The 27,309-nt window shown below is 41.8% G+C and overlaps 1 protein-coding gene across 1 annotated transcript in view; it reads right to left on the bottom strand.

The window, feature by feature from the left end:
• Positions 1–27,309, bottom strand: part of ASPH (aspartate beta-hydroxylase) — a 222,555-nt gene that overhangs the window by 45,499 nt on the left and 149,747 nt on the right. The window contains exons 16-20 of the mRNA XM_043601141.1: positions 23,192–23,278; positions 16,660–16,810; positions 14,125–14,261; positions 6,103–6,201; positions 3,890–3,979 (exon numbers count right to left, since the gene is read on the bottom strand). Coding sequence (XP_043457076.1) covers positions 3,890–3,979; positions 6,103–6,201; positions 14,125–14,261; positions 16,660–16,810; positions 23,192–23,278 — 564 coding nt within the window. The remainder of the gene's footprint in view (positions 1–3,889; positions 3,980–6,102; positions 6,202–14,124; positions 14,262–16,659; positions 16,811–23,191; positions 23,279–27,309) is intronic.

Consider the following 27,309-nt stretch of genomic DNA (forward strand, 5'->3'; position numbering starts at 1 on the left):
TCTCTCTCTCTCTCTCTCTCTCTGCCCATTCCCCACTTGCACGCATGCTCTCTCTCTCTAAAATACAAAAAGGAATTAAAAGAAATTTTTAAGAAATCAGTAAGTATTTTGAAGTATAACCCAAGGCTCTAGCAACTTCATCCATTCTCCTTCTATCTTCCTATCATTAAAAAAGAAAAAAAAAACTATCAGAAGTGATATTCTTATTTATCTTTCTCCATAATACCTCGTTAAGAATATATATACTCATCATTCTTATATGTCTTCCTTGAAATACATATTAAGTTGTAGTCATAAAGTAGTTTCTTTAAAAGCCCGAAACTTAAAGTGGCTGGTCATTGCGTGAATTTTGTTTTTGAATTTTGAGTGGAATTTTGAACTCTGCGTTTTACTTTTGAAATCAGTTTGACTATTTTAGTTATTTCTGTCCATTTTAAATTTAGGATCTCATTTCCTACACCGTTCAGTGTTAAAGTGAACAACAATATGAATTACCACAGTTGATTTTTTTTTTGAAATGCTTATTTTTGAATCAGGCAGTAATTCATTTTATGGGCCAGGCACAATGTTAGAAAGGAGAAAAAAAAAATCTTCTAGAGAAACCAAAACAGCAAAGCTCATAGCTCTAGTTCAGGAGTTAAAAGTCACAACGTAGTCCCAGACCTAACATTCACCCTGCCGGATGCCTGGGCAAGTCGCTTCACCCACGGTGTCAGGTTACCGCTATCGCCAAGGTCTCTTCTCACAGTCAAAGCCAGTCCTACTGGACCCTTTTTTTGTACCCCTCTGCTACTTAACTTTTCAAGAAACAAAACTGTGACAGTGATGCGTCAGGAATTTTAAAAAATCATCTTCAATGAAGGTAAAATAATCTTCAATTATGTAGAGGGCCCAGTGAATTCAGTCAGGCTGCTTTCTTACAATACAAATTGCTAGAAAATCAATGATCAAGTTAGAATCCTCTGAAAATTCTCTCTTCACTCTTTCCCTTTTATACCTCTAATCGAGGATATGAAACTAAACAGATCACCTGTGGGTACCTTCTTACATGTGTTTTATATTAATGTCTCCTATACTTCAAATTCTTGCCAGGTATGGTTTACACACACACACACACACACACACACAACACCGAAACAGTATATCAAAAGATCCCCACTCTGAAAAGCCCAGGCCCCGTCTGGGGCACAGGCCTGTCAGGTGTGACCCCAGCTGGAGCCTGTGCCCCTGGAGCTCTGTGCACAGTGGGGCACATGAGCCACACTTGTGGTGAGGACGGCTGGCTGTGGATGGACCGTGAAGGACTACGAATGCCATCACTTGGACATAGGACTTTATTTGTAATTTTGCACCGTACGGTTTTTGAGCACACGATGTCCTGAAAGAAAGTAAGACAAAAGCAATAAACAACAGCCGGGCTTGTCCAGCCCTCTCCGAGGCTGACAACACTGAGCGAGCAAGCGGGAAGGTGAGATGGGTGCCAGAGGCTGGGGAAGTGAACTTCCCCAAACGGGGCCCCGACTGCACAGGAGAGAAGTTGGCAATATCATCAAATAAGAGATGGAGCCCAGGAAGAAAAACGGTTTAGAAGAAGACACGTGAGCCGTCTCTGTGACCTTGCATGGTGACACCACACAGGCAGCAGACACAGGAATCCTGACTTTGAGTAGGAGACCAGCTAAAATGTGGATTTGTGCATTAATGGAAATACTGAGAACAGCTGCAGGTGAGCTGCTCTAAGACGATCATGGTTTAGGGGCGCCTGGGTGGCTCAGCTGGTTAAGTGTCCGACCCCTGATTTTGGCTCAGGGCATGATCTCATAGTCTGTGAGTTAGAAACAACCCTGTTAGAAAAACCTTCTTCAAAAACAATTTTATTGTCAGCCTCTGCAGCACAGAAGCTGTGAGTTTGCTCCTCTTTTGGTGCCTGAGCAGAGCCCCATGCATCGCAACATGAAGCATGGTTGCTTCCCAATCTGTAAACTCAGGGCATGACAGTCAATTCACAATACCTGATATTGAGAATATACTAACGTGGGTTTCCTATAGGCTTATTTTTGTTCTCCTGTAAGGATGAATCCCAGTGAATTTTTTAAATTCAAGAACTGTGGTGTTCTTTGCATCTTGATGGTAATTAAGCTGATAGAACAGTCCCATAGGTTCAAATCCCAAGCCCTTGACAAATGTTTAGTAGTGAATTCTTTGCCCTTGAAGTAAGGGCTGTTTTCATCTAAGATGAGAGAAAAAAAAATCACAGACTTCTCTTATCTGTCTTTGCCCTGGACCCTAAGAAGTTCAAAGATAAATTAATTAGTGACAATTACATTTATAGCAATCAGACGTGAACACTTATCCAGTGTTAGATATTATAGCAAAATCTTTTTTATCCTTCTCAGTCAAAAGAGGTACCAGGGATTTATATCTAAAACAAGGAACACAAAAACGAGAACTGATCAGCGAGTTATTTTCCTTTCTTCACGTCTAATGTCTCATTTTATTCCAGTTGACTGACTGGTAGGTTAGAGGTAGGTTAGAGACAGATGCATAGAAATGTATAAAGCAAACTGACAATCATCCAAATCTCTCTTACCGCAAATCAGTTCATGTCTCTAGCTGGCAATTACCCCATCACAAAACCCCCTGCTCTTATGAACCCTCAAGTGTCAAGATGCTTCCACGTTCTTATTAATTTTAGAAGCCTGAAGCTCTGTTATCTTTTATTTTTATCCTTTAAGCCGACTGCATTTTACTACGTATATGGAATGCACTGGTTACAACGATTCAGTGTCTCGCTTCGCCCTTTTGCCCCTGACTGTAAGGAGAGCCCACTCTAGAGCCTTGTGATGATGTAAGACGGAAAAGGTAGGCTTCACTCTCCACCAACAGCCTGTAAATCATGGTGATTGTTGACAATTTGGTAACTTCAGTATATGATGTCATGATTAATAATCTAAAGTTATGTTTAAAGAAGCTGACACGGTACTCAGAAAAAAGCAGTAATCACAAAGAAAACACGTTTGGTTTACTACTACATTTTGTGTATCAGTACCTGTCATTACTCTGGCTATAGGTATTCATCTCAAACTTGGCATTAAATACCAGAAGGTAATTTACATAATTAACCACTGAGTTCAGTTGCTTAGGGATCAGTTGAATAAAGACTTCATTCTAAAAATAACTACTTTTTAAATACCCCAAATAAAATAAAAACAAATCTAGACATATTGTTAAAAGATATTTAAGCAATTTCAGATATCTCTTCGTTTCATAATTTTAAAAAATATTTTTTCAGGACAATGCTTATGCTTTATGCACACAGACACACACATGTGCACACACACACACATACACACATATACACGTACTAAATGAGAGGCTGGTCTCATGATTACGCAGCTAGTTTCTTAAAAGAAACTATAAGAGTCAAAAATCCACAAAATTCTTTCTAGGCTTGCAGGAGTTGTTGGGTTGCTTTTAAAGAAAAGTTTAAATAGCTAAATAGTTTTGGCGTGCCTGGGTGGCTCAGTCAGTTAAGCATTCTACTCTTGACTTTGGCTCAGGTCAGGATCTTGCAGTTTGTGAGTTCAAGCCCTGAGGCGAGCTCTGCACTGACAGTGTGGAGCCTGCTTCAGGTTCTGTCTCCTCTCTCCCTGCCCCGCCCACACTCATGCTCAGGCGCGCTCTCTCTCTCTCTCTCTCTCTCTCTCTCTCTGTCTCTCTCTCTCAAAGATAAATAAACTTAAAAAAATAGCTAAATTGTTTCAATCACCACCTTCAAAAGTCTACGCTCTAAATATGTTTTCAGTTGTTAATTTCTCCTAGAATTACCCTCCCCGCCCCACCTAGTCTACCCTCTGTTAAGAGAACAAAAACTTCACAAACTCATTACCTCTTTGTCCCCAACCCTCTGCATGGCATCCCCCAGGTGGAAGTAAAACCTGCCATCGTCAGTGCCGGGGTCCCCAGATTCTATTCCTTCCTATAAAAAGGACAGTGTTAGCATTTAATGAAAAAAATTAAATACCAGCTTTAGTTCATTGATTTACTTAATCTTTATATACCATATAAAAACCTAAGGAGCAGAAAAATTCATCTCAATATTAAAGTTTGGCAATTAGGTTACTGGTCAACATTTACAGTGCAAACCCAAGAAGAGGTCATAAAGCTTAATTTAACAATACATTTGTCATAAATTAACAATCTCCTAGCCCATAAAATTAATATATGAATCATCTCTGTGGAAACTATCATATTTCAATATCCCAAAGAATTTCTTGACTGGGTATCTATCCCATTTATTTTGCTCTCCAAATCTGACCATATGTCATCTGGAGGCTTCTTATTCCTAAACCAAAATGTTTAGTTGCTCATAAAATGTTTGAAGTGATAGAGACCTAAATGCAAATAGTGTTTCATTCTACTCAAAACAAATGCGTCCTCACCTTTTAATGAAATCTTTTACAAAATTTACAGTTAGGATTAAAGCCAGCTGGAATCTTTGAAAATGTAGCTGTTATTAAACAAATCCTATGCTAAAACATTTAGCTGATTTCTGCCCTGTCTCCCGCATAAGGACTGAATTGAGATGTGTATACACAACAACAACAATAACAAAAAAAAAGAGAGTGAGAGAAAAAACATTAAAATAAGAGAGTAAATTTAGAAAAGCAAAAGAAGGACAGAAGTAAAAAAATATTTAAATATCAAGAAATTTTTTCTAAAAATCTGCATTTTCAGGTCTCTTCATGAGAAACCCATTATCTTCACTAGGAAGAAATTTTATTTGCATAATGTTGGAAGGTAGCAGCGAGGAACAGAAGAATCACTCAGGAGAGGAGGAGAGCTGTGATCGGGGCTCTTGACTGGCAGGTTAACTAACAGACCCCACGCTCTGTTTCCCCATCTCTGAAGCAAGGAGGGTACTAATAGCCCCTTATTATGTCAAAGGAAATGTAAGGGGAACACTTTCAATCAGAGAAACCCACATGCCCAGAGGGTCCTGGCAGAGAATGTAAAGGTTTGCAGAGGCCTGGTGACGGCCAAGGGAGACTGGGGGGTGGCGGGCCACCTCAAGGGGACAACATTGCTCTTCTCCAATGCTGGGATGTGGGCCAGATGTGATCTTTCAAGAGAAATCAGAAATGTGCATGATTATATAAAACGCTCAGATTCTTAACTAAAGCAAGCAATTTAAAATTGTTTTTAATAGATCTGTGCTGGCCAAATAAAATATGCAAGTTATTTGCAATCAGTGGATTGCTATTTGAGAGCTCTGATTTAAGTCATGTGAAAAAGAGAGATCATGGAAGTGTGATATACACTGCCACTTAAAAAAAAAAAGTTCACAGGTATTCCACCAGCTACCTGTCTAATATGGTAGCTGCTAGCTACATGTTACTATTTAAATTAAAACGAAAGTTAAAAATTCAGTTCCTCAGTCACATCAGCCACATTTCACTTGCCCAATAGCCACATGCGGCTAATGGCTACCATACTGGAACATACAAACAAAGAACATTCCCACTGTGACAGAAAGTTCTACTGAACAGCCCTTAGCTAGACCAAATGGGATTCTGGTGCATCTGCAAGGATTCAATTAGATATACAAGGAAAAAAAAATGACAACATATTTTAATCTGAGTATTAAACCTGAGCTCAGGTATTAAATCAGGGTTTTTAGGGTTTGACCTATTCAGGTGCCATTTGTTACCATACTTTATGTAGGTTGCCATGAGCCCTTGTTCAACCTAGACTGAATGTATACTTGAATTGTAAAAGGAACATTTAATGCATTGGCCATATTCCAAAGTATTACATTAGTAATTTTGATCTACCTTTCCCATTTAAATAAAAACTAGTAACTACAGTTTTAGGAATTTCTTCATAACGTCTTTTCCAAATAATCTCTGCTCGTATGGTTGGCATTTCTACGTCCAACACTCTCAATCACTGCCCATGAATGTCATGGTCAGAGGGCGTACATTCTGAAGATGAAAGTACTCCGCGGTGCATGCCAATTAGTCGACAATGCATAATCAAGGGAATCCAAATGACTCAAAGGAATCAGAAGATGAAAAAAAGAGGAAAGGCAGGGATAGTTACCTTTAAGTAGGGAATGCTCTCAGCAATTCTGTTCTGCGCCTTCAGGATAAAGCCATAATGCACTTTAGCAAAGCCATCATTAGGCGTCACATTCAGAACCTAAACTCAAAGAAAATGGAAAGCTATTGTGACTGATACACATTCTACAAATGACTGTCAAAAGAAATTTTAATTAGCTTTGCTGTGCTTGGGTCCACATTATGATGTTACAGCTTAAAACAGTACAGTGTTTTGTCTCATTGCGATATTCGGCTTCAATACCCCCATTTCTTGTCAACTCAAAAAGTTTGTACATCTATCCATCAATTCTTAATGAATGAAGAAATCTGGGCGCCTGGGTGGCTCAGTTGATTAAAAGTCCAACTTTGGTTCAGGTCATGATCTCACGGTTCATGGGTTTGAGCCCCACATCAGGCTCTGTGCTGACAGTTCTGTGTGCTTCAGATTCTGTGTCTCCCTCTCTCTCTCTCTGCCCCTCTCCCTCTCGCACTCTGTCTCTCTCTCAAGAATAAACATTAAAAAATTTTTTTTAAAGGAATGAAGACTACGATGAAAAGGCAATGACCATTAAAGCATCAATTGAACAATGCAAATCAGCAAAGTCTGTATCAACTGATATGACCTGAATATTTTTTTAGGGATCAGGGAAAAATTGCTTTAAATTTGCTGTATTTAAAGTCAACTCTGAGTGGTTATTATACCTTTCTTTATGTACGTGCTTTACACATTGCCTTAAATAAGAGACAATTTAGATTTTTACAATCTAAATTTCACAATCCATTTATTTAACACAAATTTCTTGGATGCCCAGACCGTTTTAAGGACTGCCTGGGTGGCTCAGTCGGTTGGGCGGCCGACGTCGGCTCAGGTCATGATCTCGCGGTCCGTGAGTTCAAGACCCGTGTCAGGCACTGTGCTGACAGCTCAGAGCCTGGAGCCTGTTTCGGATTCTGTGTCTCCCTCTCTCTCTGACCCTCCCCCGTTCATGCTCTGTCTCTCTCTGTCTCAAAAATAAATAAACATTAAAAAAAAAAATTAAAAAAAAAAGGACTGAGGACAAAGTGACAAGCAAATCCAATATTCTGTGATAAAACCCAAGTAAATATTTAATATACATCGAATCCCTATTATCATATGCATTTATTATGATTAAAGATAAATTATGCAGCATGCCTCCAAGTTAAATATTAGCAGGGAGAAAGGAAGACAACAACATTCCCCTTTGAAGCTGCCCAGACAAACTAATTCATGGAACAAAAGCGAAAGCCGACGGTTTGAGTTGAGTGCGCGTAAGACGAATGTCCTGAATATCCCGTAGCTTCTCTTCATCCTTCAGCCTGAGTGGGGAAAGGGAGTAGCAGCCAGCCTGGGCTCTGTACCCAGGACCAAGTGAGTAAGGGAGAGGGGACGCCCTGCCCTTCAAGAGTCCACAGTGCATACTGCTGATACTTTATAAATTTTCGGTTCCTGTCTGGTCCTGCACCTCCTCCACGCACAAATCCGGTCAGCAGCTCTACGCCTTGTCACCTCTCCCCCGTGTTCTCACACAAGACTCCTAACTGCTGACCTTCTGCACCACCAGCCTGCTCTCCACAGGGGCCCTGAAGGAGCTCACTAAATCCTATGTCAGACCCCATTCTTTTTCTGTTCGGAACCCAGATGGGTTCCACGCCACTCAGAGTAAAAGACTACGTTCTAGGGAATGGTCTCCTGGGCCTCCCTTGAGCTGGGCCTCTCTACCTCTCTGGCTTCCTCTCCTAAGCCCCTCCCACCAGCCAACCTAAGGCACCTTGGACTCCTTGCTGCGGCACAGCAAGCCAAAGGCACCCCTGCCTCAGGACCTTGGCATGTGCAGTACTTCTTTGCCTCAAAAAGTCTTCTCCCAAACATGGAAATGGCTCACTCTTCACCTTGATGAAATCTGTGCTCAGAGGTCACCATCTTGGTGAAGCCAACCCCCAACCACCCCATATAAAACAGAACCAACCTCCCATTTACTAGTCACTCTCTTGACTTTTATTACGCTGATTCTTTTCTTCACAGTGCTCGTCACCATTTGACTTATAATTCTTTTATTTTTCCCGCTAAGGCCTCAGCTGTACAGGGATTTTGTCTGCTGCACTCACTGCTGATCCCCGGAGCTTACAACGGTGCCCGGCACATGGCAGGTCATCAAGAAAGCTGTGCTAACTGAACGGATGAGTGAGTGCCAGGCTTTCCTCCTAACCAGATTTCTGAAAGCACAGACTCTGTTTCTTCTTCACCTTCCAGGCACCTGTTACCGAGCAAGAGTACAATAAATGTTGCTGGAACTGAACTGAGTTGAGGTCACTCATGTTTCTGCCAGCATAAGGGGACTGTTATATGAGGGGACTGTTATAATGACTGCAACCACACAGATGACATTTCTATCTATTCAGACCCACAGTCATCCTCTCAGGTAATTAACAAATGTATTCATTTGCCAGATATTTTAGAATATACAGAGTTCTTCTGGCTCTGGACACACAAGCATAAATGAGATACACTCTTTTCTCAAGGGAAGTCTCAGTCAAGGGAGGAAGACAGATTCACAAGCAGACAGTGATAATCGACATGGTGATAGACACGAGGCATGCAGGGGGGTAAAGAGGAGGAGTACCTTGCTCGCTCTCGGATTGGTGTGGCAAAAGCAAGGTCTGAAAGGTGCTCAGGAGTTCACCAGGCAAAGGGGAGACGGCAGATGGTGGGGGAGGAGGCACTCAAGGCATAGCAGAAAGTGAGTGGAAAAGAATAATGGACCAGGAACGGCAAAAGGGAATGAGACTGGAAAAAAGGGGGCGGAAGGCAAATCACAAAAGGTCCTGTCCCTATTGTAGTTTACATGTAGATGGAGAATGAACGTGTGGCTTATATTATCTAATGGCAATCAACAAAGCCTCATGATATGACAAGTGGCTTTATAAAGTTCCTGAGAAAATAAAATTGAGATTAATATTAATAATACTATATAGATTCTGTCTCTTTTTCTTTATACACACACACAACAGAGATAGTGACAAAAAACAAGTATAGTTGATATTTCTGCTTCCAGTATAAACTCTGCATGGCACAGTGCCAAGAAAAAAAAAACCCAAACCCTATAATTACAAATAGTATTGCATATCCATATCATTAAAATATCAATTTGTTCTTTAGCACACAATCCAGTGATTTCACTACTGGGTACTACTGGGTATTTAACCCAAAGAAAACAGAAACACTAATTCAAAAAGATATAGGCACTCCTATGTTGATTGCAGCATTATTTACAATAGTCAAACTGAAAGCAGCCCAGGTATCCATCGATAGAAGAATGGATAAAGAAGATGTGGTATATATATATACACAATGGAACATTACTCAGCCATAAAAAAGAATGAGAAAGAATGAGATCTTGTCATTTGTAACAACACGGTTGGACCTAGAGGGTATAAGGCTGAGTGAAATTAGTCAAATAAAAGACAAATACCGTATGATTTCACTTCTCTGTTGAGTCTGAAAAATAAAACAAACAAAAAAAGCAGAGACGCACCTGGGTGGCTCAGTTGGTCAAGTGACCAACTTCTGCTCAGGTCATGATCTCGCGGTTTGTGAGTTTGAGCCCCGCGTCAGGCTCTGCGCTGATGGTGCGGAGCCTACTTGGGATTCTCTCTCTCTGCCCTCCCCTACTCTCTTTCTCTCTCTCTCTCTCAAAAATAAATAAAATTCAAAAAAAGAAAGCAGAAACCGACCCATAAATACAGAAAACAAAGTGGTGGTGGCTAGAGGGGACGGGGCTGTGGGGATGGGCAAAATGGGTGAAGGGGAGCAGGAGGTACGGCTTCTAGTTATAGAATAAATCACGAGGATGAAAGGTCAGCACAGGGAATAGAGTCAATGGTACTGTAATAGTGTTGTGTGGTGACAGATGGCAGTTACACTTGTGATGAGCCTAGCATAACGTATGAAGTTGTTGAATCACTATGTTGTACATCTGAAACTAATGTAACATTGTGTGTCAACTATACTCGAATAAAAAAATACATAAAGATATATGTAGCAATATGTTCACTCCAGCATTGTTTAGTACAACAAAATAATTATAAATAACCTATCCAGGTTAAGAAACAATCTGTCAATCAGTTAAGCATCTGACTTCAGCTCAGATCGTGATCTCACGGTTCGTGGGTGTGAGCCCCGCGTCAGGCTCTATGCTGACAGCTCAGAGCCTGGAGCCTGCTTCAGATTCTTTGTCTCTCTCTCTCTCTGCCCTTCACCCATTCAGGCTCTGTCTCTGTCTCTCAAAAATGAAAAGATGTTAAAAAAAATTAGAAATAACCTATCCAGCCAAGGCAGTTTAGTTAATGATGATATATCCCTAAGAGGGAACACTTGGTAGCTACTAAAAATGAGGTTCTAGAAGAATATTTATTCACTTATAAAAATTCCGGTGATAGTATGGTTAATATAAACCAATTTAATTAAAAAGACAAGTGTATGTTCTGTGTATGGAAAAGAGACTAGAAGGACACATACCACACGTTTTCATGGTGGTCTGCATGTGACGATGAGGCTGCAAATGATTTCTGCCTTTTGTGCTTATCTGTTTCCCTTGTTGGTTGCATTAGGCTTCTCTTAAATTTTATCATTAGAAAAGAGAATAAAAAAAGTTTAAATAAAATAGAAAATTTTCAGTGACTAGATTTTTTTTTTGCAATTTAATGAAATTTAAGAGTATTTAGAAGACTTCGTCTCATCTTTTTTTTTTTTTAAATTTTTTTTTCCAACGTTTATTTATTTTTGGGACAGAGAGAGACAGAGCATGAACGGGGGAGGGGCAGAGAGAGAGGGAGACACAGAATCGGAAGCAGGCTCCAGGCTCTGAGCCATCAGCCCAGAGCCTGACGCGGGGCTCGAACTCACGGACCGCGAGATCGTGATCTGGCTGAAGTCGGACGCTTAACCGACTGCGCCACCCAGGCGCCCCTACTTCGTCTCATCTTAAAACTTATTTGGGGGCATGCACCTTTCATGATGTACATTACTACCTAACATGTATCTTGTATTATTAAATAAACAAAACACCATACATAAATACTTAAGCACACATATCGCACGTTTTTGCTTGAGCCTGTTTCACTGGAGGGCTATGCAACCAGGCATGTGGGAAGAGCACTGCTGGGGGCAGTGCGAACCAATGAGGAGTTGAAGCCAAGGGTGGGATGGTCTGATTTGTGCTTTGTGTTGATGAAGGCTGGAGGAAGGCAAGCCTGGACAGGATAAATGTGCCTTAGTTTAGGCAAGAGGGGATGAGACCCTGGGTTAAAAAGAGAGTGGATTTGAAAGATATTCAGAGGGTAAATTAACGGAAGCTTAGGATTTGACATCAGGTTGAAAGTCCATGAACTCACACCATAGGTTTGTTTCCTTAACTACCATTTCCCAAGCTGGCGTGTGTGAGTTTCAATCAACACGTGTGGGCTAAGTGAATGGAGGGAAAAATCGGGAAAATGCTAGACTCTAGAACACGGGTGGCTTGATTAACTGTTAATGCCAAGGTGAAAGAGGGTCATCTCTAAACTACAGCTGTCAACAATCTACATCAAACCATTGTTAAGCAAAGTCTTGTTGAAACTGAAAAGCAGCAAAGAAAAAAAAGAAGAAAAGAAAAAGAAAATCCCAGAAAGGAAACCAACAATGACTTGATTTTTATAAATTTAAAGACAAAAATCAACATGAAGAAAAGTAGAAAATTTCTTCTGAAAATGACCTTTGAGACACAGACATATCAGGATCAACTTTGGGTAGGGAAAGAGCATGCCTTAGACATAGCTTATTAACTTAGAAGTGAGGGGCGGGAAGAAAAGGCAAACCTCACATATATTTTCAGTCTATTAATGCTTCTTTTTTTAAAATTTTTTTAAAATTTTTTTTAGCGTTTATTTATTTTTGAGACAGAGAGAGACAAAGCATGAACGGGGGAGGGTCAGAGAGAGGGAGACACAGAATCGGAAACAGGCTCCAGGTTCTGAGCTGTCAGCACAGAGCCCGACGCGGGGCTCAAACTCACGGACCGCGAGATCATGACCCGGGCGGAAGTCGGCCGCTTAACCGACTGAGCCACCCAGGCGCCCCTTAATGCTTCTTTAAGAAGAAACCCATTCAATTGTGTAATATGGCCCTGTTTTAGACTTTCTGCATCTTGTTATGATTACTCAGATGAGATTATGATTTCAAACATATAAATGACAATAGAAAAACATTATTTTTCAAGATGAATTAAAATGTTTCACATATCTGGCATCTACTAACAGGTAAAAACAATGAATATATTCAAGGAAGGTTCTGAAAAGAAATCCATAGTGAGTGGGAGAATCTAGTATGCTTTCAGATCCTGCCCTAACCTCAAATCTACTCGGTATGCAGTCAATATTTGCTCATGATTTTTGAAAGGAAGGAAGGAAGGAAGGAAGGAAGGAAGGAAGGAAGGAAAGGAGGAGAGAAAGAAGGAAATCTACAATTCCATCTCTAAGGCTTCTAGGATAGGCAGGATAATGGGTATATCTAGGTATTCTGATATAGGTGGAAAATTCTTATATTCATAAGGTCCTGAATTATGAAATACATGATATGTCTCTTAAACAAAACTAAGCATTAGGTTTTGGTCACTAGCAACTACAAACCCACATGGACTTCTTGTATGACCTGGACCAGGTATTTTAGCGAATGGCACATCTTTTCAATGCTGTAGGATCAATCTACTTTATGCAGATATTACTCATATTATAAAATGTGTAATATTATATTACAATTCAAATATTACATATTATAAATTCAGCAGCCTTCAGAAAATATAAAAATTATGAGAAGGAAGAAGAGAAAATTGTTCTGAAATTCAATGATTTTTAATTAAGCCTCAACACCAATAAAAGGGAGAAAGCATCCCTTTGTGAATAGATCCAGTCCCTAGCTTGAGTATGAAATCACCATATTTTGACAGCATTTTTAAAACAGAAGGAATTGGGGTGCCTGGGTGGCTCAGTTGGTTGAGCACCCAACTCTTGATTTTGGCTCAGGTCGATCTCACAGTTCGTGAGTTCGAGCCCTGAGTCTGTCTCCATGTGGACAGCATGGAGCCTGCTTGGGATTTTCTCCTTCCCTCTCTCTGCTCTCCCCCTCTTGCTCATGCATGTGCTCTCTCTTTTTTGTCTCTCTCTCTCTCTCTCTCAAAATAAATAAACTTAAAAAAAAAACAACCAGGAGAAATCATATTGGATCACTGAGTAGTAGCACTTTGATGTAAACCACACCAGCTTAAAAACCATGGACCAAAACACCTAAACTAAAGAATAACAGGTAAATGTGTTCCTTTTCTTTTATAGATGCATTAACTTTCTCCAGTGTCAAAGTTCATTTGGTATCCTATTTATACCAAATGAATTCCTTATTGCTCGAAGAAGTCACAGCTTCCTAGATTTATAGTTACTTGTGACTTGGAGGTTATCTATTAAAATAACCACTATAAAGTAAAAATCCCTTCAAAGGCATCCCTGCTGGAGGATCAAAGAGTCACTGCCCTCCAAGAGGTGAGTAATTTACTCCACATGCCTGAAAGGCTCCTGGTCTGTAGTCTCTCTGTAGATCGGACTTTTTGTGAAAAAAGGAAGAGGCTATGTATTTTAACGTTCGTGGAAAAATGGAGTTTCACTTCCTGTCATGAAGCACACTGTTAGAAAGGATGTCTGTGGACTGATAAATACAGTTTTAAAACGATCGCAATTATAAGTTGAAGGTTTTGCTGTACCAAGTATGAATTAAAATTTACATTTTTCTGATTAAGGGAAAAAAGGGATGAAAACAAAGTTTCGAATATGTCAACATAATAATGCTTACATTCCACTTAACCTAATTTAAAACAAAGAAAACAGGAGATTGGGTGCAATAAATGCGATTTACAATAATATTAAAACTTCTTGCTCAAAACGATCTGATGCAGTTAACAGGAGACTGCTGTTTGCTTACCTCTTCATAAACCTTCTTGGCATTGTTATTATCTCCTATCAAGAGGTACCCCACTCCAAGGTCATTCTTTAAAGAAGTATCATCAGGAAATAGTTGAACTAACTTCTGTAGGGTAATCAGGGAACCCCTCATATGACCTGATTTGGTAGGAAGAAACAAACAAACCAACCAACATCAATAATATATCTTTGTATTGAGAGTGTGAATCACAAGAGACTACTCGATAGAGCCCTTAGACCAGCTTAAATCTGACTATACAGTTTTAATGATGGCCTCTTCAGCTTTCATCATGCAATTGCGATGATTATCAACACCTTCTATAAGTAGATAGTAAATGTAATACTGATTATAAACATTTTAAAGACATTCTCATTTTCTAAATCCGTCAACATTTTTCGTACGTCGAATTCCCTCTTTGAAAAGTTTTATCAATTCCTTGTAAAAAAATGTCTCACTGGTGTATCTTTGGTTTATCATGATTAACTTCAAGATTATGAATAGAGAACGAATAAAAAGTCTAACAGATTTCGAGTCTAGCACCTTGTATGGAACTTGAAAAGGCACTGAGGTACACCTCTGTAGCTGCTTCCAAATAAGACTGTCCTCATCTCTAGGTAACGAATAACCTAGTCATGGAGCGAAGGAGACATCATCTGGTATTATGGGACCCTCTGGTGGACGATAGGATACTATGCACAACAGGAATCATGAAAACCCTAGTTCTGGTCGATTTTTAAGGCTATCGGATGGAAATTTAAAATTTCTGGGGTCAACTGTCACTACTCCTCCACACAGAAATAAACTGAATATGGGAAAATGTGCAAAATACGGCTAGTATACATGACAAAATTAATTCCCTAAAGGGCTCAGTTGCCCACAAACGAAGTATTAGCCAAGAGTATGATGGGATATCAGGCTAATGCAGTTGTACGTCCTGCTAACAGTTAACCTGTTCGGCCTAAAACATCACTAGTTTATCCCATGGCCTTGCCCCTCTACTGGCCAATCTTGAATGGATTTGCTGAGCTATTCATTCCCTCCCTAACAAATCTGACTCCACTCTTCCCTTTCTCCCTACGTGCCCAATTTAGATTCGTATGTTTCTTCTGTTCCTACAGTTCCCCTGTTAACCACTGCAAAGGCCCAGATGGAAAATCCCTTTGGCTACTATCTCTGTTCCTTCCACGCTGCATCACCCAACTGTGTTCTACTGTGAGTAAACTTCACCACCTTGTCACCTTCAACAACATCTTCTCCCTATAATCCTCTCCTCACAGAGCCTCCTCTCATGAACTTGCCTTATTCTCATTTGGGGAAAAAGACTATATTCAAGTATTGAAGGATGGCTGCAGAAGGGGGTTAGATTTATTTATAGTCAGTCTTTTTCCACTGGGGCCAGAAACAAGGTGAGGCAAGTGAGATACTCAAAGCAAAGTTGAAGAGGCTGCCAAAAATTCAGTAATCAAGATGAGCGATACTTTTATGCATTCTTTCTAAAAAAATCCACAATGAAAGAAATACCAACATTTTAAGGGCAGACTAAGTGAATAGTGCCTAACAGAGCCATATTGGAGATTGAGGTAAGAAAAACACTCAGTAATACTGATTTTATGCCTAAGGCAAGTGCCTCCAATGAGTGGCACCCTTGCCTTTTCCATCCTGTGTGGGTGCCATATGCTTTTCTTCTTCTGGACTGGCTCTTCTGAATAGAAGTCTAATGGACCTTCTAGTTTCTAATCATAACTTGGGTTCTGTTCCTATCTGATAACAGGGTCAGCTGGCTTCCAATATTACTTATATGAGCCTCTCCTAGTGACATCAATAATTATTCATGTCACTTACCCAGCCACTAGCACCCAGCTGAGCAGTTACACTTGGCCTAGATTCTTCCATCTGGTTTACTGATGACAAGTTAGGTGGGAAAGAATTACAAGCCTGATAATAATGAAGTTAGGTTAGAGCTAGTCTTATCTGCCTTTGGCATGGGAACCTGGGTCAGAGAGGATGCTTTATGCTGCTCTTTTCAAAGCATTTGCAAATTTACCTAGTGGTTTTAAGAAGTTTTTTTTTTTTTTCCTATCATTTTCCTTGGGATGGAGTCAAACTTTGCAGGCAACATTTTTAGTGCCTGGAACTCCTAATCTTCCCTCTATAAAAACTGTTGCACTTATAACTTCAACCTCCAGGAATCAATTTGTTATGGTTAAGAGAGAAAAGAGTCTGGCACTGCAGGAAGAGTTTTTGATTCCAGACCTATTAGTTTATTAGCTATGATTCTTTAGGCAAATTATCCAACCTCCGAGCATCCCATCTGCCTAGCTTTAAAATGGGGTGGGGGGGGCGGGGAAAAGGTGGTAAAATACCATCTGTATCTTTCTAAGTATTAAGGTTAGGACTGCCATTTCCGTCTGGGACACTTTCAGGTAAATTACGCGAAATCAGTTATGAAAGTCAGGTTCCCTTCCAGGTAACTACACTCTTCTAAGAATATACAGCATGGCATTTGCTGTTGAATTAACTCTTACTCCATCTTACCCAGAAATTGCTGTCGGTCTGAGCGCCGCTTCAAGGTCAGCTTCAGCAAGTCTGTGGGGACATCGGGCAGACTGGCCACCTCCTGGTAGGTTTCGATGGCCCCACGAAGCACCTCATTGCTCCTTCTTTTCTCGGCCAGATCGTCTTCACACTAGAGGAAGTCCCCACATTGGGTAAATGTCCCATGACAAGATATATTTGTAATCACCCAAAATATGCATGCAAACTTAATTTCTGGACATGCATCAAAAGCAATCTGAGACACATTAAAATTTTCTCCTTTTCAAGCGATTCAAAAGCAAACCAAAAAAAGCAAGACAACATGCTATCTAAGTAACACGAAGACCGGTTAGCTATCAAGCTGCAGAGGAGGAAAAATGCCATAAAAGCAAGAGGAATTAATATATGCTGGGCTGATGGAGATCTGTATCATGTTATATATTAACATTACACAGACAGAGCTCCAGTCCGTACTTCCTATTCTCTCAGTAGTTTGTGTGTTCACTCATTCATTCAACAGCTATTACCCGAGAGTCACTTGGCAGGCAAAATAAACAACACAAAGCCCTTTTCTCATTCTGCTTCATTATGAAGAAAAAGACAACATACAAGTCAAAGTACCATGTGCCTGGCAGCCGTAAATGCTGTGGGTCAAAAATGCAGCCGGCTCAGGAGTGCTGGCCCCGGTGTGGTTGGGAGAAGTTAGTTTAGGCAGGGTGAGCAGGGATGGCCTGACAGAAGTGAGGGAGTGAGGCATGAGGATATCCGGAGGAAGAACATTCCAAAGCAGAGAAAACAGCAAAAGCAAGGCCCCGAGGGAGAAGTGACGGGTGGAGGAAAGGCGGGTGCGGGCGCGGGGCAAGGAGGAGACTAGTGGAAGGGTGATGGTCAGGCAGCGAAGAACCTGGCAAGCTATTGCCAATTCCACTACAGTACCTCCACGTGAGATGGAAAGGCACCAGGGTTTTTTTTTTTTTAATGTTTATTTATTTTGAGAGAGAGAGAGAGAGAGAGAGCGCACACATGAACAGGGGGAGAGGCAGAAAGAGAGAGAGAGAGACAGGGAGAGAGAATCAATCTCAAGCCAGGCTCCACCCTGTCAGCACAGCCCAATGCAGGACTTGATCTCACGAACTGTGAGATCATGACCTGAGCCGCAATCAAGAGTTGGACGCTTAACCAACTGGGCCACCTAGGCGCCCCCACAACAGGGGTTTTTGGCATGAGCGAAAGGACCACACTGGCAGTGGTATGGAGAACAGACCGAAAGAGTGGCAGAGAAGCACAGAGGCCAGTGAGGATGCTCCAGTAGGAACCCAGACAAGGAGTGATGGTGACGGTTTGGATGAAGGTGGTAGGAGACAGCTGGATTACAGATACGTTTTGAAGGTCAGAGCCAAAAGATGTGCAGATGGTCTGAATGTGGCAGAAAGGGAGGGAGAGAAGTCAAGGATGAACTCCAGGGTGTTGGCTGGAGCGATTACCAGACAGAACTGCCGTCCTCTGAGAACGGGAGGAGCGGGCAGGAACAGGTCGGTAGGCATCCGGAATCAGGAGTTCTGTTTTGGACCTATTGAACTCAACACTGATTAGGCACCCAAGTGGAGATACTGGATAGAAAGGTACATATAGGAGTCTGGGGTTCAGGAGAGAGGTTGGAAAGACAGGGAGGGCCAGCAAAAAGCACAGAGAAAGAAAGGTAAGGAGAAAATAACAACAAAGAAATGACCAAGTGATACAAGGTAACAAGAGGGAGCGATCAATCATGTTGGAAGTGGCCATCAGCTTGGGCATCTTGGTCATGATGCTGGATTGGGCACTGTGGCACTTCTGATGAGCCTGGTAAAAGCATTTTTTATGGGACAACTGGGGACCCGTAACAGAATGGAGCAGGATCAGGGGAAACCAGGAGGGAAGGAGGTGCACACAACCCTTACAGGGAAGCAGAGAAATGGGCCAGTAAGTGGAGAGGAATGTGGAGACCAGGGAGAGATTTTTTTTTTTTAATAATGGCAAATATTACAGCATGTTTCTAAGCTGATGCAAAAGAGTTGGTAGAGAGGGAAAGTGTGATGATGCAGGAAATGCAAAAATCAGAATGAGGTCCTTCAGCAGGTGCAGAGGCTGGGAAAGGGGACCAGAACAATGCATCCATGCGAACAGGAGAGAAGGCGGAGCATATGGCAGGAGGGGAAGGGAGGCTGATAGTGCTGTAGTGGGATCATGCAGAAGTTCTCTTTGGATACTTCCATTTTCTTAGTGAAATAAGCAAGAGTCTTCGCTGGAGATTGAGAGTGGGGAATGAAATATGAGAGGGATAAAGAGGAGAATGTGTAAAATGGTAGTTAAAATCCCATCAGATTTAGTACACTATAATTCAAAGATTACCATTTGAGGAAAAATGATACCAGTTAGAGGCTAAAAGTGGCGTATAAAGGGTTTTCTCAGAATATCCTATTTAACACGTTTACCTTTTCTAAATAAAGTGTGGGCTGCAGTCAATATATAGTTGCCTGAAGAACCAAAATGAAGCACAACTCCGTAATTTGAGGGCGTGGTAAGAAAACGATCCACCCTCCCCTGTTCCAAATCAGAACTAGTAAGAATCGGCACAAACTGATGAAATATCTGTGGAGAACTTTTCAGAAAATATCACATCAAAGAATAACTTGTTCTGTGTACTGATTAGGTTAAGTGTCCCAAGATGATGAGGACTAGAACTGAAGCAGTAGAGAGAGAGAGAGAGAGAAGTGGACAGATTTATGATTTTTCTAGATGAAAATTTCCCGATGAAAAAGGGGCAGTTCATCCTAAATTGATAGAAAGAGCTTCAGAATATACTGCTATCTACCTGTTCATATCTGTAAGTGGTCTGTCTCCATTACGGACTTATCTACCAGGCGAGCAAGTCCAATGTCAATGACCCACACTGGTCATCCTGCCCCTATGGCCTTCGGTATATTCACATACTGGCTTTTCTGTTTAGGCATCAGTTTCCTCTGAGTTTGGCTATGGTGAGTTAACTCCCCAAAACATGATTATTCATAGATAACTTCCAGAATGACAGAGTCCTGGAGCTGAGAGAGCCCTTTTGAGACCATGCAGCTCAGTCTCTTCAAGCTACCAAACAGATCCTGGATCCGGAGGGTCTCTTTGAGGTTGGCGGAAGGAGAAATGTCTACCAAGATAATCCTTCTTTAGAGAAATTGAAATAAATATCTAACTAAAACTCAATCTGAAAAGACAGAAAGATGATAAAGTTTATATTCCTTGTTCCCTCTCCTCCACCTATCCCAAGTTCCTTCATTTTAATGAGGTAAAAACTTCTTACAACTTCCAGAATTGGGAAAATATCAGTATTAAAATGGCGTATACTTCTTAAAATCTCTTGAATGAAACTAATAGACTGCTTTGAAAATCAAAATTGTACAGATTTATTGCTATCAGCTTAGCATCTGTACGTAAAATGGTTTGGGCAGGTACAGAACATTTGTTCTATGATGTTAACATCACAAAGCCTTTTGTTGACTTGAAATAATTCAACCATCCAAACTTCCTAGGAAACATGTCATTTTCTGCCTCAGAGGCATTAATGGTTTGTGTAAGATAATAAAGTGAACTGAATTTATAATTTAACATTTTGTACTGATGTTCAGGGAACTTGGTCAAAATTGATTTTCACGGTGATCCAAAGAATAACATAGTATCAGTGCTGCTTCAGAAATGATGGATATTAAAGTTTGTACTTAACTTAACGTTGCTGAATTAGAAAAAAAATTGTTGGGATATTCCCACAAAATTGTTTAATTTGCTAACAAAGAATGAAAAATTCATCATTTATTCCTCCCTATGGAATCCATCTTCTTTCAAATTCTTATTTTTAAAACTCCTAGGCATTTAAAATTTCTTTTAAATTATTCTATTGAAATTTAATTTACCATGCCTAAGTTTTGCTTAATACCATATTAACATTAGTATCAATAACACCTTGTAGCAGAATAGTTTAGGGACAAAAAAATATCGCCCGAGGCCAAAATCTCAAATTCCTACTGTTAAATAAAGATACGAATCCAACAATCACACGTGCGAAAGTACTGAGTTTATTTAGACTCTGGCACCCACAATCACCGTCACGTAAAAAGAAAAATTCTAAACACAAAGAATTTTTGCCACAATTAAATTACCATGTGTATCCATCATTATTCTCTCTAGTTAATATGCTTTCTTAATCAAATGACTGTCGATACTGGTAACAAAGCCCATCACTTAATTTGAACAGGCATCATCTTTTGGTAATGAACACATTCTGTCTTGCTTAACACCAATGAATTTAGCAATTTTGGAGGATGACTGACCAAATTAATTTACAAAAATGATATAATTGCTGTCTACTACCCCTGGTCTGTACCATGGACAGGGGGAACTTCTTTGCATTAATTTTTCACAAACTTAATTTATTAAAATTTAGTAAGTGAGTGTTTAATAGAAAGATAAGAATTTGAGCAACTGGGTCTCAAATGGTGGCCGCCTTTAGTTCAAAGCAAAACCTGTTTGTTTTATCCACAGATGTGTCAGTTTCCATGTGAGTGCCATATACAAGTCACGGCACTGACCCCCTCCAAAGGGGTGACGTCAGGTTCTCCTTGGTCTGGAAAGTTTTGGTATTGTGTCCCAGTAGGGCTGAGAATCTCATCCCACCAGGCGGGACTGTGGGAGTTTTGCTGCTCGACACATTGTGTATCAGCCCTGGCTTTTATTCTGAACTCCAGACATCATAAATTCAATGTCTCCTTGCCATGTCCAGTTGAATGTCCGACAGGCATCACAAAGATTACAGGATGAAAAGTGAATTCTTGACTTCATTCCTACCTCCCCAATCTGTTCCTCTCCCAGTTTTCCCTGTGAGTAACCAGCACTCTCTTTCCTCACCTGGCTGAACCAAAAATCCAGGACTCAAGTCCTGTCTCCCTCTGACCTGTACACCCAAGCCAACATTAAGCCCTCCCCAGCCATTTCCCTATCTCCACGCCACTGTCCCTTGAGTATACCTGGAATACTGTCCTATGCTTCTTGTTCCTACTTATGTTCCCTTAATCTATTCCCCAACCGGGAACCAAAACAATCTTTACCAAAAAACAAGATGCCCAAGTCCATGCATAAAGCTGGGGCACGGAAAACACCATCCGTGAGGCCCCGGCCTCACCTGTGCCGCCTCACCGTCTCTCAGCTTGCCCTTCTTGCCGTTCTGGAGCTTGTTCTGCCAACATCGCTTCCCTGTATCACAGCCTTTGGCCTAGCTGTTTGTTCCCTCGGCCCGCACAGCTCCCTCAGTAACCTTGTCACATTTCAGCCACTTGCCACCTTGCCAGAGTGGCCTTTTCTGATCAACTTATCTAAAGTGCTATCTGCCCTGTCGTCCTCAAATCACATCACCTGCAGCCAAAAAATCTTAATAGGTATGCTTTTCTTTTCTTTATGATATGTATTATATAAGACGATCTAATATAGTTATGCTTGATGCCTTATAATATGCTTAAATATATGTTTATTTATATATTTACTCATGGCCTTGCTCAACTGTCACCTCCCGGGTAGACTTTTCCCCGACACCCTATCCAACATATCAACTCCCTCCCGCGTCGTACGCTGTGCGGTTTTTGGGGGTTTTTGTTGTTGTTGTTGTTTAGGTTTACCTTAGCCCTTACCACTAACAAGCATTATATCTTATCTTGTCCCAGGCTTCGCCATCACAATGACAACTCTGTATGTTTTGCCGAGGGGTTCATCTGCAGGGCCTAGAACAGGGCCTGGCATAGAGTGGGCTTTCTCTAAGTAATTTGTGACTAGGTAGCCTTCAAAATACCTTCCACGGGAATACAAGATCCACAAGGACAGAGACCTCTAGAGTGTTCATTATGATAATCCCAGGGTCTAAAAAGAGCACGTGGCATCTGGTGGGTGTATGTAATTACAGATGAATGTGGACACGCTTCACAAAACAAAGAGCTGGAAGATGTCAGAGAAGAGTCAGAGAAGAAAGGAGACGAGGGAATGGAGGTAGGTAGGGAGAAGGGAGCTGGTGAGAAAGGAGTCAGCGGAAAGAAACCACAGCGAAAACAAAGTACATTCCACTTTATATTTTCGCGTCTTTCCTAAGCACACTTGCAGCCTCTAGTTACAAAACAGGTTCTTAAAGCTCCGAGGAGCCTTCAGTGAGCACTTTGAGGAATGGGGCACGACAGTGACGGGAAATCGAGGACAATAGCATTCTTCTTGATCTTCTTTTGAAAACCAGAGAGAAGTCCGATGGAGGGAGGACAGGAAAATGTTGTTGAATTCACCAGGCCACAATAGCAAGTTAATCGTCTCCTTTACAACAGTATTTTTTGCTTGACTTTACACATATGCATGAGAAATGGATTCTATACATAAGTTACAAGAGAAAAGAGAAGTGCAAAATAGTGGGCAGTGAAAGAACGACGCAGAATACAAACACCAAAAACATTTTCTACAGAGGAGGGTTTTCGAATACCTGTGCCTTTCCGTATCTCGCCCGTGGACTCTGAGGGTATTTGCGAACCAGTTCTTGGAATGCACTCAATGCTTCCTCAATTTTTCCCTGTTAGGAAGAGGCAGTTACGTAAAGACGGCAAGTTCAGATGCATAATGTTATTCAGTATGTGTGTGTGTGTGTGTGTGTGTTTTAAGTAGGCTCCACGCGCAGTGTGGGGCTTGAACTCACGACCCCGAGATCAAGGGTCAGATGCTCTACCGACTGAGTCACCCAATATGGTTTTGTTAATATTCATCTGCTAATGTTGTCAAAACTGCCTGGACTCCATTTTGAGTCTAAAGACAGTTTTACCAAAGATTTTTGAAACATTAACAAGTATGGCAACCGTACAAGTAAAAATGAACATAAATGTACTTTATTTCTTTTAAAAACAGAAACCTGGCAAATGATGTACTATAAGCCTTTGTTTAAAAAGTTGCATCTTCCCTCTAGATGCACAGTTCCTGTGGGCATTAGTTCTTCATTTTCTTTTCAACAGAAGCATAGTTGACACACAGTCTGCCATTGGCTTCAGATGTACAACACAGTGATTCAACAACTCTATGTTACGCTACGCTCAGCACAACTGTAGCTACCATCTGTCACCAACCACTACAAAATCCCTGACTATGCTCTTGAAGACCATATTTTGGTTTTAAGTTGGGGGAAGAATACTGCTGGCAGCTGGAATGTCCTGGGGTCTGCAAGGAGAGGTCTGAAGCACCTGTTGGGGTGGGGGTGAAGCCTGCAGGTTGAGAAGGCCACCTGGCATGGTACCTGTCACCCACTGGACATCAGGATTGATTTGGCTCCTCTCCAATCAATTTTGAGGGTTTTGACTGGGAAAACTCACTGACTCTGGGTCATGTGACCCCTCCCCGGAGCGCATGTGGGCCCTTAAGAAGATGGCCCAAGCACCTGTGATAAGTCTCTGACCACCACCACAGGAAAAGGAATAGAGGGTGAGGAACCCTCCCCCCACCACACTCCATCCACGGCCATTCCAGGGGGTAACACACGTCTCCTGGTTTCCAATGGACGGATGCAGGTCGAGGATGTTGGGAGCCATGGGATAGAGACAGATTTTTTGAGATGAACTTTGGGGGGCACTTCAGCTCCCTATACACTGGTAAACCCACTCATTCCTCATCTAAACGGAAGCGTGCTGTGGTTTGTATGTTTTGACGTTCACCGAGTGAGTTTTCACACAACAAAGTGTACCTCTCCAACGTGGCTGTGCACAGCAAACGGCACCTCCTACCCCGCTGCTATTTACACCCACTTCGGACAGACTTGACTAGAGAAAGGTCGGGCAGTGTTCATATTAAAGGTACGTAAGATCAGTTCTCTAGGCAGACGTTCTCGAAGAAAGAGGTTTTCACTTCCCCTCACGTGCCCGTAAGTGGTGCTGAGGGGCTGGTGGGAAATACATGCACAGTGGAGCGCCTTACGAGGGCCGGTTCCGGAGCCAGACCGACTGATGGGAGTCTGCTCTCCACCGCCTGGAAGGCGCATGATGTATGGCAAGTTACTTATGACTCTGCCTCAGGTGCCTGGCCTGTTAAATGGAGACGAGGGTACTCGACTCGGCTGTGGGGGTGCTGTTTCGGTTAAGTCTCCTAGCAGTGACGAAGCTCTGGAAGACACTGCACGGAGCATGTGCTGTGTGGGGGATGTGTGTGCAGCACAAGATACCGGGGCCCAGCCCAGGGAGGCCTCGGACCCGAGAGGCAGGTTCATGCTGACAACAGGGACTTGGCTGTAGAGATCAATCGGGCCGGGACCACAGACTCCACATCACATTTAGTGTCAGAAAAGTCTGTATAGCTTTTTAAAATATGCTGCCCTCTCACGGAATTAATTTCTTTAAAGATTTTATTTCTTAAGAGCAGTTTTAGACTCATGGCACAATTGAGAGAAAGTATAGGTTTCTCATATACCTGCTACCTCCCCCATGATTAACATCCTGCACCACAGTGGTACATTTGTTACAACTGATGAACCTGCCATATCGAAATCGCCCAAAGTCTGTAGTTTACCTTGGGGTTCATATTGTATATTCTGTTGTATATTCTGTGCGTTTGGACAAATGTATATGGACTGTATCCACCCTTATAGTATCATACAGACGAGTTTCACCGCCCTAAAAATCCTCATCCCTCCCCCCACCCACTTTTAAGGGATGAAGGACTCATGTCAAATATCTTTTTCTGTGTGACTTTCTTGTAACTGCCCTGTATTATTATTTATTATTATTATTATTATTATTATTATTATAAGAAGAAGAATAAGAAGAAATAAAAGGAAGGAAGGAAGGAAGGAAGGAGGAAGAAAGGGAGGGAGGGGAGGAAGAAGGGAAGGGAGGAAGGAAGGAAGGAAAGGAGGGAGGGAGGGGGGAAGGAAGGAAGGAGGGAAGGAAGGAAGGAAGGAAGGAAGGAAGGAAGGAAGGAAGGAAGGAGAGAGGGAGAGAGGGGGGAAGGAAGGAGGGAAGGAAGGAAAGAATGGAGGGAGGAGGAAGGAAGGAGGGAAAGAAGGAAGGAAGGAAGGAAGGAAGGAAGGGGAGGAATAGGAGGTGGAAGATAGAAGAAGAGAGGAAAGGAATCACTGATTCCAAGTAGCTTCAAAATGCAGGCAGGTAAATTCTTAGGTCTGAAGGTTTGGAGCTTGAGGCCCTGCCTTCTGAGTCCTTGGCTCTGGCTTCAGAGCCCTTATCTCTGGCCTCTGGGTCCAAGACTCTGCCCTTGGAGTTATCTTTCCTTTCCATCGAAAGGGTGGTTAGTGTTATCAGCCTGGTTCTTGCCTGTAGAATTTCAGGACTCTGCAGCCTTCTTTCAGTTTGTCCTCTGTCCCTTTCAGGTCGAGGTGGTCCTCCTGGTATAAGATTCTCAAAAACCTTGTGGATCTTTTGTGTATGTCACAGGGATTCACACCATTAGACAAGAGTCACGGCCACAGACCTCTCCAGGATAATCCCATCTCTATTCCTGGCTTCTGCTGGATGGCTGAGTAGATCTAAGAGCCACACATCCACTCTCTTCAGGAAAAGGAGCCCTCGGCCTTCTCTCCAGACTACCCTTTCTTAACAACGAACTTCCTACTTGTAGCATCTTCTGCAATCTGGATAGACTAAGAAATCTCCCCGAACTGTCATGTCCTGGCTCTTTTTTCTCTAATGGTTTCTTCCCTAATTATCACTTTCCTCTCTTATTTTACGAGAAGCAGCAAAAAAAGAAATCAAGCCACATCCTCAACACTTGGCTTGGAAATCTCTTCAGCTAAATATCCAAGGTCATCGCTTACAAGTTTTGCTTTGCCCAGGCCAGTAAGATGTAATTCAGTTAAGCTTCCTGCTACTCTCTAGCAAGGACTGCCTTTCCTCCAGTTTCAGGGACCTGTTCCTCATTTCCTTCTGGGCTCTGGCCAGAAGTGCCTTTAACATCTCTGTCAACATGCTGTTTGCAACGATAATGTGCATTCTCGAAGATTATCAATAAACCTTTCTCTAAGGTGCTCCTCACTTCCTCTGAGAGCCCTCGCCAGAAGCAGCTTTCGCATGCATATTTCTACCAACAGTCTGCTTCAGGCAATCCAGGCTTTTGCTCTCATGCCTCTCAAAATTCTTTCAGCCTCTACTCCTAACCCTATTCTCCAAAGCCACTTTCACATTTTTAAGTATTTGCTACAGGAGCAACCCACTGTCCAGCACCAAAATCTGGATTAGTTCTCTATAGCTGCTGTAACAAACTACCAGAAACTTGATGACTGAAACAACAGAAATTTATTCCTCAGTGCTGTGGGGAACAGAAGTCCAAAATTAGTTTCACTGGGCTGAAATTGAGATGTTGTTAGAGCCACGTTTCCTCCGGAGGCTCTGGGGGAGAATCTGTCCTTTGCCTCCCGACAGCCTTTCTTGACTGTGGATGCATACTCCAGTCTTTACTTCGGTTTTCACATTGCCTTCTCCTTTCTGTCTCCTATGTTGTCTGTATTCAATTTCCCTCTGCCTCTCTCTTATAAAGACATGTGTGGCTGCATCTGGGGCCCAACTGGATAACCCAGAATAATCTCCCCGGTTCAAGATCCTTAACTTACTCATA

The sequence above is a fragment of the Prionailurus bengalensis genome, chromosome F2 (genome assembly GCF_016509475.1).
Source record: "Prionailurus bengalensis isolate Pbe53 chromosome F2, Fcat_Pben_1.1_paternal_pri, whole genome shotgun sequence".
Classification (NCBI taxonomy): Eukaryota; Metazoa; Chordata; class Mammalia; order Carnivora; family Felidae; genus Prionailurus; species Prionailurus bengalensis.